The 19,005-nt window shown below is 43.4% G+C and overlaps 1 protein-coding gene across 1 annotated transcript in view; it reads left to right on the top strand.

The window, feature by feature from the left end:
- Nucleotides 1-2,096: 2,096 nt before the first annotated feature.
- LOC117550662 overlaps nt 2,097-19,005 on the top strand; it is a gene marked incomplete at its 5' end in the record, with an annotated part of 56,948 nt that continues 40,039 nt past the window's right edge. The window contains 5 exons of the mRNA XM_034223138.1: nt 2,097-2,211; nt 2,300-2,388; nt 7,624-7,797; nt 14,216-14,389; nt 18,958-18,998. Of these exons, the coding sequence (XP_034079029.1) occupies nt 2,097-2,211; nt 2,300-2,388; nt 7,624-7,797; nt 14,216-14,389; nt 18,958-18,998 (593 nt within the window). The remainder of the gene's footprint in view (nt 2,212-2,299; nt 2,389-7,623; nt 7,798-14,215; nt 14,390-18,957; nt 18,999-19,005) is intronic.

Below are 19,005 nucleotides of genomic sequence, written 5' to 3'. Positions count from 1 at the left end.
TTTCTTGCGTTCATGACGTAGCGCTTCATGTACGCATTTTGCGCAGTCACACACGAATGCACAGCGATCCGTGCACAGAGAGCGGTTTGTGTTTCCAGGTTCAGAGGATTTAAACGGAAAACAAATATGTGAGGATCAAAAATACATATGTAAAACTTTTTTCTGTATTTGGATTTTATTTACATGAATATGAAACGGAACACATTTGTGTGCATTGAAAAACACAAGTGTGGATCCTTCTGTGTGCATGTGTGTATTATGAGACTGTTCTGAGCCCATACCCGTGAGCGGGAGCGCGCTCCTTCACTACAGACTATCGCGCCACCTAACCATTCGCCAAAATGTTTTTAATACCAGCGGTAGCCGGCCAAGCGCCGGGCAAAAAACAATCTTCAAATAAAAGAAAGTCACCGGAGGAGTTAAAGGAGAGTGACAGGGAGCATGAGAAGAAGAGGGAGAGAAAGTTTCAGCCAGCTTGATCGATGGAGTTGGCTTCTATAGCGTGGTGCAGTGACGCATCCTAAAACCCTTTTATAATCTATCGATTAGATTTATGATTTGAAAATTATAAAAGTAGGAGACATGTGGAGATTATCCGGCTGAACAAAACGTGCATTTATTTAACAGGTTTGTTTTCCACAGACCTTATTTCCAGCTATTTTCCAAAACCCTGTGGAGAAATCCCATTGCTTTCTGTCGAGGGAACCAGCAGCTTACTTCCTGGTTTTAGGACGCGTCACTGGCTGCACCTCTCAATATGATGCCAGTATAAACAAGGCCTTCTGTCGGCTCTGTACATCAATGCCGACCTATGCTGACCAGTAAGTGAAGAGTAGAAAATATAAAGGTATTGGCTATAGGGAAATGTCCCAGCAGTTTAGGACAAAGAAGGTTCTAATCTGATCTATAGCCATTACATTTCTAACTCCTAATGACAGGAAGGCAGAAAGCGCATTATACAAATAATAATACTCATAATAATAGCAGACATTTTTTAACAATGACCACAATATCATTATTTTAATAAACCAAATATGAACAATTGAGGAAAATGAGGAACAACGGATTGTTCAAATGTTGTAGTATGTAGTAATGTAGTGTGTACATAAATTACTACTGCAACAAATGTGTTAATTTTCTTCATTATTAGTCGATTTTGTTTTGGACGAATGCTCCGGGCCAGAGGTTACAATGGTGGGGCCAGTGACAATACAAGTCCATTCTACCCTTAATGTCTACCTCTGCGGCAAGTCACTAGCACCCCCCCCCCCCCCCATGTCGACAATTTACTAGCGGTATTTACTTGCGGTACCGCGGTGGGCCGGCGGTACCGAAGTGGGCCGGTCGAGAGTCCCGGGCTGATTTGTAGTCCCAGTCCGCCCCTGATCTTAACCCTCTCCAGCCTCAGCCCTTTGTTCATATGGTTGGTGTCCTGCTCTGCTTCAGTTAGAATGCTTGTAAAGCCTCAGCCCTGCACTCATGTTATAAACATCTTTCCTTTGAAGACAAACTAAGCTGTCAGGATGTTTCTGCTGCAGGGATGTGACATTAATGTATACATAATAACAACAACAACAACAACATGTGACCATGTACTAGCCTCAGAAAGGCTAAACAACAACAAACTACAACAAGTGTAGTTCACTGACTGGCAGAGCACTGATGATCTTTAGATTAAAATAACAAGAACAACCCTACACTGCATGATTCACTCTGAACCTCTGAACACCTGAGATTCATCTTATATTCTCCATCCTGCTTTTAGAAAATGAATTATAAAAAAATACATGAGTAGAATTGTTTTATATTTCTGTTAAAACTATCAACCACCAAGAAGTATTTTCAGTTGTTGCTGTTTCCAACGTGTTCCTGGATCTACATGATGCTGACACTGACTGAATAGTTTACACTGAAGTAGCTGCACGTTGTCTTTAATGTGAATGAGAGCTCTTTTCCTCTTTCTGTGTCTCACAGTTTTTAACCTGTTGGAGTTTCCACTTTCTGAACTCCTTCAGCTCTGATCAGATTATTAAACCTGGAGTTATTTCAAACAGGAACATTGTTTTCTAAAGTTACATCATGTTCTCTTTATTCAGACTGAGGGGCTGCAGGTTATCAGAGATCAGCTGTTCTGCTCTGATCTCTGCTCTGAAGTCCAACCTCCACCTGAGACATCTGAACCTGAGTTACAACGATCTGAAGGATTCAGGAGTGGAGCTGCTGAGAGATCATCTGGAGAGTCCAGACTGCAGACTGGAGACTCTCGGGTCAGTTCTCCATCTGTAACTTCTGTGCTGAGATGAAGAGAGTTGTGTTGACTCTGAGCTGCAGACATCAGGCTGATATCACTCTGATCCTCACTGAGCATCTTAACCCTCTACAGCAGGGGTAGGCAAGTAAGTTTGGCCGTGGGCCAATTTTTGCTGAGCCGCAAGATGGCGGGCCAGAACATAATCAAAGCCTAATTCAAGGAATTGATTTTGGTAAGAGGGCGCAGCGCCCCGGTTCGCCCAATCCAGAGCCTTTGGCTAGACCCGCCCAGGCTCGTCCTCTCTAGCCCCATTTCAGTCCCAAAGCCAGGGCTATTATCTGTATTTTAACAGACTTATCTTTTAAATTGAGGTGTATTTATTGTTCTCTTCAAAGTTTATTTTTCTCTGAAATTGTAGGGAGGATGGTCCTCCCTTTCCTCAATGGACGAGCCTCCACTGAGTAAAGTAGAGTTATTAACAGGTAGCAGTGTTATTTAACATACTTTTATTCTGATAAGTAGCCTATTGTCAAGTTCTCTGGGTTTTTGGCATTTATTTGAGTGTTTGCACATTTGAGAGGCTTGAGGGGCAACAGAGGACGCATGGACAACTGGAATCCTTTTTCCTTTTCTTTATTTCAACTTTTCAAGGACACATTAGGATTCTTTCAGGTTGAAAACCTTTAAAAAATATCAAAGGACAAAATAAATCAATTACAGCAGTTTTGCTTTGCAATTTAATATATTATAACCTAAATTAATCAGTAACCAAGTATTTTACTCACACTCAATGTATTTAATAGTTAAATAAGTACTTTAATTGACCTGGTTCCCCACAACCACACATTTGCCATATGTGACCCGCTCTATCGAAATCAGTCGAAAGTCGCAACGGCTCATTTCAAAATAAACGTGGATTTGCGTAAAAAAATAGTTTTTCGGGATCGGGTGTTTTATTTGATTTTAAATAAACAAAGTCTTGGCTTTCAGAATATGGAACTTTTATTTCCAAAATCACACGATAAATACATGTTTGAAGCTCGTAAAGGGAAGATGACAGCTCTCCCTCGCCACTCTGCTCTTCCACAGCGCCGCCTCCCTCCCTCCGCTGACATTATGAATGTAAACGGATATTTCGGGACAGAATTTATTTTACCGGACAAATTTGAAACTCACCGGTCATGTTTCAATAATAATAATAAGAATTGTGTAGCAGAGTTTCCGTTAGCAGGTAATCACCGGACTATGACCGAATATGCTGATGTTTAAAACTCAGTTAATGGGGCTCATTTTTATATTGCTTCAGTTTATAATCGTTACAGATCAAAACATTCAGATTCATTTTTCAATAAATGATTCCACAAACAACAAACAACATAAGTATTACATTCAAACAAACTACTTGTAGTAGATGAAGTACATTATTCAAAAGTTTAAATTAACTTTGAATAATAGCACGGGAGAAACGGATGCTCTCTTTTCCTCTCTCCCTCTCTCTCTGACAGCCCGTTAGTTTCTCATGCAGCTCGCTAAACAGTGGGCGGGGCTTCAGGTGATTATGCAGAGCTGCGTGTCTCCGTCAGACTCAGCAGCTGATCTGATCTCTCTCTCGCGTCCGGTTATATTTCACTCGCGTTTATGTCCATATCGATCAGATCCAGCTCTCCTGATCGGGCTTTATAGAGAGCACCGATCAAATTATTAAGAGTGAATATCGGCCGATAATGACCGGCGGCCGATCGATCTGCCGCTAATGGAAACCCTGATGTGCGACTGTCGGTCCTATGTTGTAAAAAAAAAAAAAAACATCTCAAAATAATATTTTATTTTTGATTCTCAAAATTAGGGGCCAAATATTATTGCTGGCGGGCCAACAATGGCCCGCGGGCCACCTGTTGCCGACCCATGCTCTACAGCAGGCATCCTCAAACTACGGACTCCGGTCCGGATCCGGACCGAACCACCACTGTCTCCGGACTCTGAGCAAATTATACTTTTCATATGTATTATCTCTCTGTATTATATGTGAGACATCGCCACAACGCATTCGCAACGAGTCAAAATTCTCCGCTATGTCCACTGCAAACAGCACTCTGCATGTCTGACTGTTCCACTGTGTTCCACCTGTGTGTGTCAACGCTTTGGTCCAATCACATTCAGCATCCAGTCAGCGTTTCCCCCCCAAACAATCTGCGAATCAGAGGCACAGTAGGGCGGGTCTTCGCGGACTGCGGGTGGGAAAAATGTGTGTGTGTCTTTCAACCTGTCTAAGTCAGAGCGAGAATTAAAAAAAAAAAATTCAGAGCGAGAGTTAACAGCTCATCTAGTTCCATCTGTACTGTAGCTAGTAGCCTAGTTTCACCTACCGGGGTGGCAACTGACACCCTACAAATAGGCCTTGCCACCCCAGCTGCCACCCCAGTTGGCAGCTTTGTTTTGAAAGAAAAGTTGTGGCTCATCGGACATTTATGAGAGAAAGTCTCTAATGTCCGAGTGCAAGTGAATGCAGCACAAGATGCACGTCATGTAACCCCTCCCCCGGTCCTGGCGCGAGCGTGGACATACGATTGGGGGGCGATTTCATTTTGAACTGGACGGCGCAAAACGAGAAGCATTCGGACCCAAGCACTGAAGGAATGAGGTGTTTGCGGTCTGACAGAGAAGAGACTGTCAGTGTGGCTGTACTCAGCAGTGAATCAAAACGCACTAAAGCTGTTGATCTTAATACGTTTGTGAGGCGTTTCGCTGAACAAAATGGTAATCGCCGCATTCAGCTGTAATAGACATGTCAACTTGATGCTCTGCTCACGGATGAGCATACACAACTATTAAGATGATGACCTTACGTGTGTAAATATATTTTTTTCTTTGAGGGGGTCTGCCCCAAAAAACTGTTTTAAGTCCTGAGAAAGTCAAATAAGACGGTGTGTAAAACTACACTGCCCAGCCAAAAAAAAGTAACCACTTTGATTGAACTAGGCCAGTAGGTAAGGACTTTCCACTGGATAATAACTGCAGTATAAAAGAATGCATGACTGAAGTGATGGAGACCATGTTGAAGGCAAACACAAAGAGGAAATAACAGGTCAAATCAAGCAAATCCCCCTCTCAGATTCCACAGCAACCAGAAGAACATAAATACTGGCTGGTGATTTGATTCATCAGCTTTGTGATGGAATGAAAAATGCACAGTGCATTTCCTTAGCTGTGGGTGAGTCCACTGACACCACTGACAATGCTCAGTTGCTGGTGTTTGTGAGTTGTTATGATGAGGCAAAGGCGGAGTTTGTTGAAGATGTGTTGGGCCTGACGAACCTCAGTGGACACACAAGGGGGCAAGACATTTATAAAGCAATAATGGGAATGCTGAATGAAAGAGGGTGCAGCTGCCTTTATTCATAACTGTGCAGCTCTTACACTGCGACTCTGAGGGTCAAGCACAGACACAATAACAATGAAAACGGCTGCATACAGATTATTTTTGTTTTTGCAACCTCGTGTTAAGAATCTTGTTGCAATTGTTTAAAAGTTTGAATGACCGTAATAAACGGACCTTTGTCTTATTGAAACATTTATTTTGGACCTTTAAGATTTGTATTTGAGTACCCCTGCCCTACAGTCTCAGCCCTTTGTTCATATGGTTGGTGTCCTGCTCTGCTTCAGTTAGAATGCTTGTAAAGCCTCAGCCCTGCACTCATGTTATAAACATCTTTCCTTTGAAGACAAACTAAGCTGTCAGGATGTTTCTGCTGCAGGGATGTGACATTAATGTATAACTAATAACAACAACAACAACACCATGTGACCATGTAATAGCCTCAGAAAGGCTAAACAACAACAAACTACAACAAGTGTAGTTCACTGACTGGCAGAGCACTGATGATCTTTAGATTAAAATAACAAGAACAACCCTACACTGCATGATTCACTCTGAACCTCTGAACACCTGAGATTCATCTTATATTCTCCATCCTGCTTTTAGAAAATGAATTATAAAAAAATACATGAGTAGAATTGTTTTATATTTCTGTTAAAACTATCAACCACCAAGAAGTATTTTCAGTTGTTGCTGTTTCCAACGTGTTCCTGGATCTACATGATGCTGACACTGACTGAATAGTTTACACTGAAGTAGCTGCACGTTGTCTTTAATGTGAATGAGAGCTCTTTTCCTCTTTCTGTGTCTCACAGTTTTTAACCTGTTGGAGTTTCCACTTTCTGAACTTCTTCAGCTCTGATCAGATTATTAAACCTGGAGTTATTTCAAACAGGAACATTGTTTTCTAAAGTTACATCATGTTCTCTTTATTCAGACTGGAGCACTGCAGTTTGTCAGAGATCAGCTGTTCTGCTCTGATCTCTGCTCTGAAGTCCAACCTCCACCTGAGAGATCTGGACCTGAGTGACAACGCTCTGCAGGATTTCAGGAGTGGAGCTGCTGAGAGATCTTCTGGAGAGTCCAGACTGCAGACTGGAGACTCTCAGGTCAGTTCTCCATCTGTAGCTTCTGTGCTGAGATGAAGAGAGTTGTGTTGACTCTGAGCTGCAGACATCAGGCTGATATCACTCTGATCCTCACTGAGCATCTTAACCCTCTCCAGCCTCAGCCCTTTGTTCATATGGTTGGTGTCCTGCTCTGCTTCAGTTAGAATGCTTGTAAAGCCTCAGCCCTGCACTCATGTTATAAACATCTTTCCTTTGAAGACAAACTAAGCTGTCAGGATGTTTCTGCTGCAGGGATGTGACATTAATGTGTACATAATAACAACAACAACAACAACAACAACAACAACAACAACAACAACAACATGTGACCATGTACTAGCCTCAGAAAGGCTAAACAACAACAACAACAACATGTGACCATGTACTAGCCTCAGAAAGGCTAAACAACAACAAACTACAACAAGTGTAGTTCACTGACTGGCAGAGCACTGATGATCTTTAGATTAAAATATCAAGAACAACCCTACACTGCATGATTCACTCTGAACCTCTGAACACCTGAGATTCATCTTATATTCTCCATCCTGCTTTTAGAAAATGAATTATAAAGAAAATACATGAGTAGAATTGTTTTATATTTCTGTTAAAACTATCAACCACCAAGAAGTATTTTCAGTTGTTGCTGTTTCCAACGTGTTCCTGGATCTACATGATGCTGACACTGACTGAATAGTTTACACTGAAGTAGCTGCACGTTGTCTTTAATGTGAATGAGAGCTCTTTTCCTCTTTCTGTGTCTCACAGTTTTTAACCTGTTGGAGTTTCCACTTTCTGAACTCCTTCAGCTCTGATCAGATTATTAAACCTGGAGTTATTTCAAGCAGGAACATTGTTTTCTAAAGTTACATCATGTTCTCTTTATTCAGACTGAGGGGCTGCAGGTTATCAGAGATCAGCTGTTCTGCTCTGATCTCTGCTCTGAAGTCCAACCCCTCCCACCTGAGACATCTGAACCTGAGTTACAACGATCTGAAGGATTCAGGAGTGGAGCTGCTGAGAGATCTTCTGGAGAGTCCAGACTGCAGACTGGAGACTCTCAGGTCAGTTCTCCATCTGTAACTTCTGTGCTGAGATGAAGAGAGTTGTGTTGACTCTGAGCTGCAGACATCAGGCTGATATCACTCTGATCCTCACTGAGCATCTTAACCCTCTACAGCAGGGGTAGGCAAGTAAGTTTGGCCGTGGGCCAATTTTTTGCTGAGCCGCAAGATGGCGGGCCAGAACATAATCAAAGCCTAATTCAAGGAATTGATTTTGGTAAGAGGGCGCAGCGCCCCGGTTCGCCCAATCCAGAGCCTTTGGCTAGACCCGCCCAGGCTCGTCCTCTCTAGCCCCATTTCAGTCCCAAAGCCAGGGCTATTATCTGTATTTTAACAGACTTATCTTTTAAATTGAGGTGTATTTATTGTTCTCTTCAAAGTTTATTTTTCTCTGAAATTGTAGGGAGGATGGTCCTCCCTTTCCTCAATGGACGAGCCTCCACTGAGTAAAGTAGAGTTATTAACAGGTAGCAGTGTTATTTAACATACTTTTATTCTGATAAGTAGCCTATTGTCAAGTTCTCTGGGTTTTTGGCATTTATTTGAGTGTTTGCACATTTGAGAGGCTTGAGGGGCAACAGAGGACGCATGGACAACTGGAATCCTTTTTCCTTTTCTTTATTTCAACTTTTCAAGGACACATTAGGATTCTTTCAGGTTGAAAACCTTTAAAAAATATCAAAGGACAAAATAAATCAATTACAGCAGTTTTGCTTTGCAATTTAATATATTATAACCTAAATTAATCAGTAACCAAGTATTTTACTCACACTCAATGTATTTAATAGTTAAATAAGTACTTTAATTGACCTGGTTCCCCACAACCACACATTTGCCATATGTGACCCGCTCTATCGAAATCAGTCGAAAGTCGCAACGGCTCATTTCAAAATAAACGTGGATTTGCGTAAAAAAATAGTTTTTCGGGATCGGGTGTTTTATTTGATTTTAAATAAACAAAGTCTTGGCTTTCAGAATATGGAACTTTTATTTCCAAAATCACACGATAAATACATGTTTGAAGCTCGTAAAGGGAAGATGACAGCTCTCCCTCGCCACTCTGCTCTTCCACAGCGCCGCCTCCCTCCCTCCGCTGACATTATGAATGTAAACGGATATTTCGGGACAGAATTTATTTTACCGGACAAATTTGAAACTCACCGGTCATGTTTCAATAATAATAATAAGAATTGTGTAGCAGAGTTTCCGTTAGCAGGTAATCACCGGACTATGACCGGATATGCTGATGTTTAAAACTCAGTTAATGGGGCTCATTTTTATATTGCTTCAGTTTATAATCGTTACAGATCAAAACATTCAGATTCATTTTTCAATAAATGATTCCACAAACAACAAACAACATAAGTATTACATTCAAACAAACTACTTGTAGTAGATGAAGTACATTATTCAAAAGTTTAAATTAACTTTGAATAATAGCACGGGAGAAACGGATGCTCTCTTTTCCTCTCTCCCTCCCTCTCTCTCTGACAGCCCGTTAGTTTCTCATGCAGCTCGCTAAACAGAGGGCGGGGCTTCAGGTGATCATGCAGAGCTGCGTGTCTCCGTCAGACTCAGCAGCTGATCTGATCTCTCTCTCGCGTCCGGTTATATTTCACTCGCGTTTATGTCCATATCGATCAGATCCAGCTCTCCTGATCGGGCTTTATAGAGAGCACCGATCAAATTATTAAGAGTGAATATCGGCCGATAATGACCGGCGGCCGATCGATCTGCCGCTAATGGAAACCCTGATGTGCGACTGTCGGTCCTATGTTGTAAAAAAAAAAAAAACATCTCAAAATAATATTTTATTTTTGATTCTCAAAATTAGGGGCCAAATATTATTGCTGGCGGGCCAACAATGGCCCGCGGGCCACCTGTTGCCGACCCATGCTCTACAGCAGGCATCCTCAAACTACGGACTCCGGTCCGGATCCGGACCGAACCACCACTGTCTCCGGACTCTGAGCAAATTATACTTTTCATATGTATTATCTCTCTGTATTATATGTGAGACATCGCCACAACGCATTCGCAACGAGTCAAAATTCTCCGCTATGTCCACTGCAAACAGCGCTCTGCATGTCTGACTGTTCCACTGTGTTCCACCTGTGTGTGTCAACGCTTTGGTCCAATCACATTCAGCATCCAGTCAGCGTTTCCCCCCCAAACAATCTGCGAATCAGAGGCACAGTAGGGCGGGTCTTCGCGGACTGCGGGTGGGAAAAATGTGTGTGTCTCTTTCAACCTGTCTAAGTCAGAGCGAGAATTAAAAAAAATAAATTCAGAGCGAGAGTTAACAGCTCATCTAGTTCCATCTGTACTGTAGCTAGTAGCCTAGTTTCACCTACCGGGGTGGCAACTGACACCCTACAAATAGGCCTTGCCACCCCAGTTGGCAGCTTTGTTTTGAAAGAAAAGTTGTGGCTCATCGGACATTTATGAGAGAAAGTCTCTAATGTCCGAGTGCAAATGAATGCAGCACAAGATGCACGTCATGTAACCCCTCCCCCGGTCCTGGCGCGAGCGTGGACATACGATTGGCGGCGATTTCATTTTGAACTGGACGGCGCAAAACGAGAAGCATTCTGACCCAAGCGCTGAAGGAATGAGGTGTTTGCGGTCTGACAGAGAAGAGACTGTCAGTTTGGCTGTACTCAGCAGTGAATCAAAACGCACTGAAGCTGTTGATCTTAATACGTTTGTGAGGCGTTTTGCTGAACAAAATGGTAATCGCCGCATTCAGCTGTAATAGACATGTCAACTTGATGCTCTGCTCACGGATGAGCATACACAACTATTAAGATGATGACCTTACGTGTGTAAATATATTGTTTTCTTTGAGGGGGTCTGCCCCAAAAAACAGTTTTAAGTCCTGAGAAAGTCAAATCAGACGGTGTGTAAAACTACACTGCCCAGCCAAAACAAAGTAACCACTTTGATTGAACTAGGCCAGCAGGTAAGGACTTTCCACTGGATAATAACTGAGTATAAAAGAATGCATGACTGAAGTGATGGAGACCATGTTGAAGGCAAACACAAAGAGGAAATAACAGGTAAAATCAAGCAAATCCCCTCTCAGATTCCACAGCAACCAGAAGAACATAAATACTGGCTGGTGATTTGATTCATCAGCTTTGTGATGGAATAAAAAATGCACAGTGCATTTCCTTAGCTGTGGGTGAGTCCACTGACACCACTGACAATGCTCAGTTGCTGGTGTTTGTGAGTTGTTATGATGAGGCAAAGGCGGAGTTTGTTGAAGATGTGTTGGGCCTGACGAACCTCAGTGGACACACAAGGGGGAATACATTTATAAAGCAATAATGGGAATGCTGAATGAAAGAGGGTGCAGCTGCCTTTATTCATAACTGTGCAGCTCTTACACTGCGACTCTGAGGGGTCAAGCACAGACACAATAACAATGAAAACGGCTGCATACAGATTATTTTTGTTTTTGCAACCTCGTGTTAAGAATCTTGTTGCAATTGTTTAAAAGTTTGAATGACCGTAATAAACGGACCTTTGTCTTATTGAAACATTTATTTTGGACCTTTAAGATTTGTATTTGAGTACCCCTGCTCTACAGTCTCAGCCCTTTGTTCATATGGTTGGTGTCCTGCTCTGCTTCAGTTAGAATGCTTGTAAAGCCTCAGCCCTGCACTCATGTTATAAACATCTTTCCTTTGAAGACAAACTAAGCTGTCAGGATGTTTCTGCTGCAGGGATGTGACATTAATGTATAACTAATAACAACAACAACAACATGTGACCATGTACTAGCCTCAGAAAGGCTAAACAACAACAAACTACAACAAGTGTAGTTCACTGACTGGCAGAGCACTGATGATCTTTAGATTAAAATAACAAGAACAACCCTACACTGCATGATTCACTCTGAACCTCTGAACACCTGAGATTCATCTTATATTCTCCATCCTGCTTTTAGAAAATGAATTATAAAAAAATACATGAGTAGAATTGTTTTATATTTCTGTTGAAACTATCAACCACCAAGAAGTATTTTCAGTTGTTGCTGTTTCCAACGTGTTCCTGGATCTACATGATGCTGACACTGACTGAATAGTTTACACTGAAGTAGCTGCACGTTGTCTTTAATGTGAATGAGAGCTCTTTTCCTCTTTCTGTGTCTCACAGTTTTTAACCTGTTGGAGTTTCCACTTTCTGAACTTCTTCAGCTCTGATCAGATTATTAAACCTGGAGTTATTTCAAGCAGGAACATTGTTTTCTAAAGTTACATCATGTTCTCTTTATTCAGACTGGAGCTCTGCAGTTTGTCAGAGATCAGCTGTTCTGCTCTGATCTCTGCTCTGAAGTCCAACCTCCACCTGAGAGATCTGGACCTGAGTTACAACGATCTGAAGGATTCAGGAGTGAAGCTGAGAGATCTTCTGGAGAGTCCAGACTGCAGACTGGAGACTCTCAGGTCAGTTCTCCATCTGTAACTTCTGTGCTGAGATGAAGAGAGTTGTGTTGACTCTGAGCTGCAGACATCAGGCTGATATCACTCTGATCCTCACTACAGCAGGGGTGGGGAACCTTTTTCCTCTCAAGGGCCATTTCAATTTGTTCAACATCCTCCGAGGGCCGTACAAATTATTGACCTCTGCTTAAAAATACTAAAATCACAAATTCATTTGGCCTTTCTTTCATGCAGTGCAAAGAAAAAACAACCTCTTAATCTATATATTTTACCATGACTCGCGCATGCACGTGCACGGTGTGGCATGACCACCACAACAGAAATATATGGACACAAGATGTGTGCAAAAGTATTTAGTTTCCTATTCATGTGAACATGATTTAAGGGGGGGGGGCCTAACCTCCTCTAGGGGGCATGCTCCCCCGGGAAGATTTTTTTTTAAATGTTAAGGTTGAAAGCATCAATCTGGTGCACTTTGAGAGCAACATGAGGAGATCTATGGAAACATCTCTCAACACCCAGATGAAACAGAACTGTAAGCAGATTTATTTTTCTTTATGGATATTTTACAAATCACTCTCCTTTCAAACTGTATTCTTGTTTATTAATAATAACTTTTTTTTACTGTCATATAGTATTTTATACCTGTTTACTTTATTCTCTTGTTTTTTTATAACTATAATGATCATATAAAGATGTGCCTTTACCTCACAGGTTGTTCTTATATCCGTTAGCATAGCTAGCTAACCAGATGCTAATAACAACAAAGGTATTGACTGTATGATCAGTGTGACAGATCGCCACTGGGCTTTCAACTAAAGACACAGTAGAAACTGCAGCATGTGTACGGCTCCTTATCGGTTCTGCCGCGTTCTGGTGCTCTCCGTCAGAACTGCACCCCTGTCAGACGAGACATATACCACGTGATGACTTGGAAATGGGGGGACCCTGATGTAAACAAGACGAAAGTCTTTCTCTGGTCTGCATCCCCTTAACAATTGTATGTTTTGAGCTGTACTGTACTGTACCCAATATACAAGCTGTTAATAAACTTTTCAATCAATCAATCAATGACACGTTAGGCTCGTGTTGTGTTCAAGGACCCTAACCTTGGCCAGGAAAAACAGGCACTCGCTTGTTTAATTTTTTTGCGGTCTAGATTTCTCACATTTTTTCTTTTTTGCGTGTGTTTATAAATTACCTCGAGGGCCGTACCAAATTGTCTCGCGTCCCTGATCTCCAGCCTCAGCCCTTTGTTCATATGGTTGGTGTCCTGCTCTGCTTCAGTTAGAATGCTTGTAAAGCCTCAGCCCTGCACTCATGTTATAAACATCTTTCCTTTGAAGACAAACTAAGCTGTCAGGATGTTTCTGCTGCAGGGATGTGACATTAATGTGTACATAACAACAACAACAACAACAACAACAACAACAACAACAACAACAACAACAACAACATGTGACCATGTACTAGCCTCAGAAAGGCTAAACAACAACAAACTACAACAAGTGTAGTTCACTGACTGGCAGAGCACTGATGATCTTTAGATTAAAATAACAAGATCAACCCTACACTGCATGATTCACTCTGAACCTCTGAACACCTGAGATTCATCTTATATTCTCCATCCTGCTTTTAGAAAATGAATTATAAAAAAATACATGAGTAGAATTGTTTTATATTTCTGTTGAAACTATCAACCACCAAGAAGTATTTTCAGTTGTTGCTGTTTCCAACGTGTTCCTGGATCTACATGATGCTGACACTGACTGAATAGTTTACACTGAAGTAGCTGCACGTTGTCTTTAATGTGAATGAGAGCTCTTTTCCTCTTTCTGTGTCTCACAGTTTTTAACCTGTTGGAGTTTCCACTTTCTGAACTTCTTCAGCTCTGATCAGATTATTAAACCTGGAGTTATTTCAAGCAGGAACATTGTTTTCTAAAGTTACATCATGTTCTCTTTATTCAGACTGGAGCTCTGCAGTTTGTCAGAGATCAGCTGTTCTGCTCTGATCTCTGCTCTGAAGTCCAACCCCTCCCATCTGAGAGATCTGGACCTGAGTTACAACGATCTGCAGGATTCAGGAGTGAAGCTGCTGAGAGATCTTCTGGAGAGTCCAGACTGCAGACTGGAGACTCTCAGGTCAGTTCTCCATCTGTAACTTCTGTGCTGCTTTCTCCATTCCTGTTCATGTGTCTTCTCGCAATTATCACTGGCCCCGTGGATCTCGTAATCGATATAACCGGCCTGCTCTCGTCTATCCCACGTGCTCCACTGAGATCCAACATCTAGTTTCAGGTGGCCTGTGGAACTGCCAGTCAGCTGTTCCTAAGGCTGACTTCATCTCTGGCTACGCCTCCCTGCAGTCTCTGGATTTCCTTGCTCTCACTGAGACCTGGATTACTCCATCCAACACATCCACCCCAGCAGCTCTCTCCACTGCATATTCCTTCTCCCATACACCCAGACCCACTGGCAGAGGAGGTGGCACTGGTCTCCTGCTCTCTCCCAAATGGAGCTTTTCCCTCTTCAAGCTACCTAACTTTACTCCTTCCACCTTTGAGTTCCATGCCGTCACAGTAACCCATCCTATACAGTTAACCATTGTTGTTCTCTACCGTCCACCAGGCGCCTTGGGGGACTTCTTGGAGGAATTAGATAATCTCCTCTCACACATCCCTGAAACTGGCCCTCCCGCTGTACTTCTCGGAGACTTCAACCTCCAGATGGGGAAGATAGACGAACTAACATCTCTGTTAACCGCCTTTGCTTTCTCACTCTCTCCGTCCCCACCGACTCATAAAGCTGGCAATGTCCTTGATCTCATATTCTCAAGGAACTGCGCTACTTCTAACCTCTCTGTAAACCCGCTCCACACATCCGATCACTTCTTCATTTCATTCTCTCTATCCCTTTCCAAACATAACAAACTAATCTCTTCCCATCCTACACTTGTCCGCCGTAACCTTCGCTCCCTCTCTCCCTCTACCTTTGCCTCGTCGGTGCTCTCAGCCCTCCCTTCCTCTGATTCGTTCCAACTACTGCCTCCAAACTCTGCTGCAGAAACTCTCCTCTCTACTCTCTCATCCACTCTGGACTCTCTCTGTCCTCTGACATCTCGGCAGGCTCGTCAGTCCCCTCCGGCTCCCTGGCTAAATGATGCACTGCGTGCTAATAGAACCGTCCTTAGGGCAGCAGAGCGGAAATGGTGGAAATCCAAACACCGTGACGACCTCCTAACCTATCAAGCTCTCCTCTCCTCTTTCTCTGCTTCGATCTCTCAGGCAAAAAGCACTTTCTTTCAAGATAAGATCCAATCTTCCTATTCCAATCCTAAAAAACTATTTTCCATCTTCTCCACCCTCTTGGACCCTCCAAAAGCTCCTCCCCCCTCCTCACTTCTGTCAAGCGACTTTGTTACCCACTTTGAAAAAAAGGTTAATGATATTCGCTCTTCTTTTTCTGACTCACCTTTACTCACCGCTGGGTCACCAGACCTTCCTTCCACCAACACACTAACCTCCTTTTCCCCTCTCTCTCCAAGTGAGGTTCTTACCCTCATTACCTCTGCCCGCCCTACCACCTGTCCTCTGGACCCTATCCCTTCAAACCTCCTTCAGACTATCGCTCCTGATATTCTACCGTTTCTCACCCATTTCATCAACACTTCTCTAACTTCTGGTCACTTTCCAAACAGTCTCAAGGAGGCAAGAGTAAACCCTCTCCTAAAGAAACCCACTCTCAACCCGTCTGATGTTATAAACTACAGGCCTGTCTCTCTCCTCCCGTTCCTGTCTAAATCACTTGAACGCGCTGTCTTTAAACAACTCTCCTGTTATCTCAATCAGAACAACCTTCTGGATCCGCACCAGTCTGGTTTCAAGGCAGGTCACTCCACAGAAACTGCTCTCATTGCTGTCACGGAGGAACTGCACACTGCCAAAACTGCATCCCTCTCCTCTGTCATCATCCTGTTGGACCTGTCTGCTGCATTCGACACGGTGAATCATCAGATCCTCCTTCGCACTCTCCAAAAACTTGGAGTTTCAGGCTCTGCACTTTCCCTCCTCACCTCATACCTGAAAGACCGTACCTACAGGGTGACTTGGAGAGGGTCTGAGTCCGACCCTTGTCAATTAACTACGGGGGTCCCTCAGGGCTCTGTTCTTGGTCCCCTCCTCTTCTCCTTGTACACAAACTCGCTCGGATCAGTCATTAGCCCGCATGGTTTTTCTTACCACTGCTACGCTGACGACACCCAATTAATTCTGTCCTTTCCCCGCTCAGAGACCCAGGTCGTCGCACGCATCTCTGCTTGTCTAGCTGACATCTCTCAGTGGATGTCTGCTCACCACCTCAAGCTCAACCTTGACAAGACTGAGCTGCTCTTCCTCCCGGGAAAAGATTGTCCAACTCTTGACCTGACAATCAACATCGGCACCTCAGTTGTTTCCCCGACTCAGACTGCAAGGAATCTGGGTGTGACCCTAGATAACAACCTGTCCTTCACTGCAAACATCGCTGCTACAACCCGCTGCTGCAGATACACGCTTTACAACATCAGGAAGATACGTCCCCAGCTGACTCAGAAAGCGACTCAGGTTCTGGTCCAGGCTCTCGTCATCTCACGCCTAGACTACTGCAACTCCCTCCTGGCTGGTCTACCTGCATGTGCCATCCGACCTCTGCAGCTCATCCAGAATGCAGCGGCTCGTCTGGTTTTCAACCTTCCTAAATTCTCCCACACCACTCCGCTCCTCCGCTCCCTTCACTGGCTTCCGGTAACTGCTAGAATCCACTTCAAGACACTGGTACTTGCTTACCGTGCTGCAAATGGATCTGGCCCTTCCTACATCCAGGACATGGTTAAACCGTACACCCCAGCGCGTGCACTACGCTCTGCATCAGCCAAACGACTCGTTGCGCCCTCGCTGCGAGGGGGACCCAAGTTCCCATCGGCGAAAACACGTGGGTTTGCTGTCCTGTCTCCAAGATGGTGGAATGAGCTCCCCATTGACATCAGGACAGCAGATAGCTTGCACATCTTCCGGCGCAAACTGAAAACTCATCTCTTTCGACTCCACTTCGAGCAATAGAACTATTAACGAAGCACTTTTATACTAATAAAGGACTGGCTTATCTAAAGCCAGTAGAGTAGCACTTGAAATGTTTGGCTCTATGAAACCTGATATACTTATATGATTCTGTTTTCTTCAAGGTTGTGTCTTCCTGGTCGAATGTACTTATTGTAAGTCGCTTTGGACAAAAGCGTCAGCTAAATGCAATGTAATGTAATGTAATGTAATGAGATGAAGAGAGTTGTGTTGACTCTGAGCTGCAGACATCAGGCTGATATCACTCTGATCCTCACTGAGCATCTTAACCAGGGGCGGACTGGCCATCGGGACGAATCCCGATGGGCCGGTACTGAAGTGGGCCGGTCGGACGATGTGGGCCGGCCGGTAACCGGTATTTTGACAAGCAATTTAGTCTCTGCTCCATGATCCTATCGGCGTATCGGCTCCTTGTCATGTCTGCCGATATCTGGTTTTCTTATGTCTGTTTGTTTTGATCTGTGTCTATGTTGTTGTCAGTGACGTATTGTCTTAAATTTTTACTTAGCCGGCTAAATTCAGGGAAAACTCCGGCTTTCCGGTCCTACGAAGCTGGTTCTCTTTTTAGCGGGCTAGATCTCCATGGTAACTGATGCTTAGCGGCTAACCTGGTCGGGACCAGGTTAGGTTGCAGGCTAAGAGCTCAACTCAGTGAAAGCACTGCCTGCTGACCAATCAGAGCTCAGTGTGCGGAGTTTAAAGCGATCAAGTCATATTACAGGAGAAAGGAAATACAGAAAAGCTGCCGTCGCAAGAAAGACGGCCGGCAAAAATCACCGACTGTGTGAACGTGAACATCAATAGAATATCACCTCCATCTTCAGAGCAATCTGACTATTATAACATTAGCGTTAAGAAAGCTTACTTAAATATATGCCACAACATAAGTAACCGGATCAGAGTAACATTAAGTACAGTCCGCGGCATATCACTTCATAATGTATCATATATTTCCTGATCTGAGTCACCTGAGCCGTATCTGGCCGTGCAACACTCAGTGTCACATACTGTATGCAGAAGTATTATTTTAAGCAACACATTAAGTTGACGAAACACTCGAGACAAATGTAATTAAAGTCAGATGGTGTTTTAGACGGGGCAGTGATATCATAAACCTGTTAATGTACGCATTCAAACACTTTTTCTGTTACCAGCTGTATTCACCTTGCAGGTGCAGCTCTGTGGCTTTGATCCTGGATAAAGTGTTTAAGTCATGGATGTTTAAAGTTGAACTTCTTCATTTTTGACTAATATTATAGTTGACTTTTCATTCAGGAAGTATGACGCTGCGCTGTCAGTACGCTTCTCCATGTTTGTGATTGGTCGAATGCTCCAGATACCACCCCTTTCATGTGAACGCGCACCTAACTAGATAGGACACGGCTGGCTTGAGCGATCCACTTGATAACCAGCGTCGTAGGACAGTTTAGCGAGAGCGTGTATGTTTTGGATTAGGCCAACCGGATAACTCAAACATATCCAGGTTAGGTTGAACCAGCTTCATAGTATAGGCCCCAGGACTCTGAAGCTGACTCAAACAACAAACACTTATTTTAAACCTGATCTAAAACTGTTGGATTGTGTTCATCTCTACAGGATCAATGGAGAGACGATCAGAGCCAAGATCCAGAAGACCTGTGAGTA

This window comes from Gymnodraco acuticeps, unplaced genomic scaffold (assembly GCF_902827175.1).
Source record: "Gymnodraco acuticeps unplaced genomic scaffold, fGymAcu1.1, whole genome shotgun sequence".
In the NCBI taxonomy this organism is placed as follows: Eukaryota; Metazoa; Chordata; class Actinopteri; order Perciformes; family Bathydraconidae; genus Gymnodraco; species Gymnodraco acuticeps.
The sequence above is the reverse complement of the archived record's forward strand: the minus strand, read 5'-3'. Positions and strand labels throughout refer to the sequence as shown.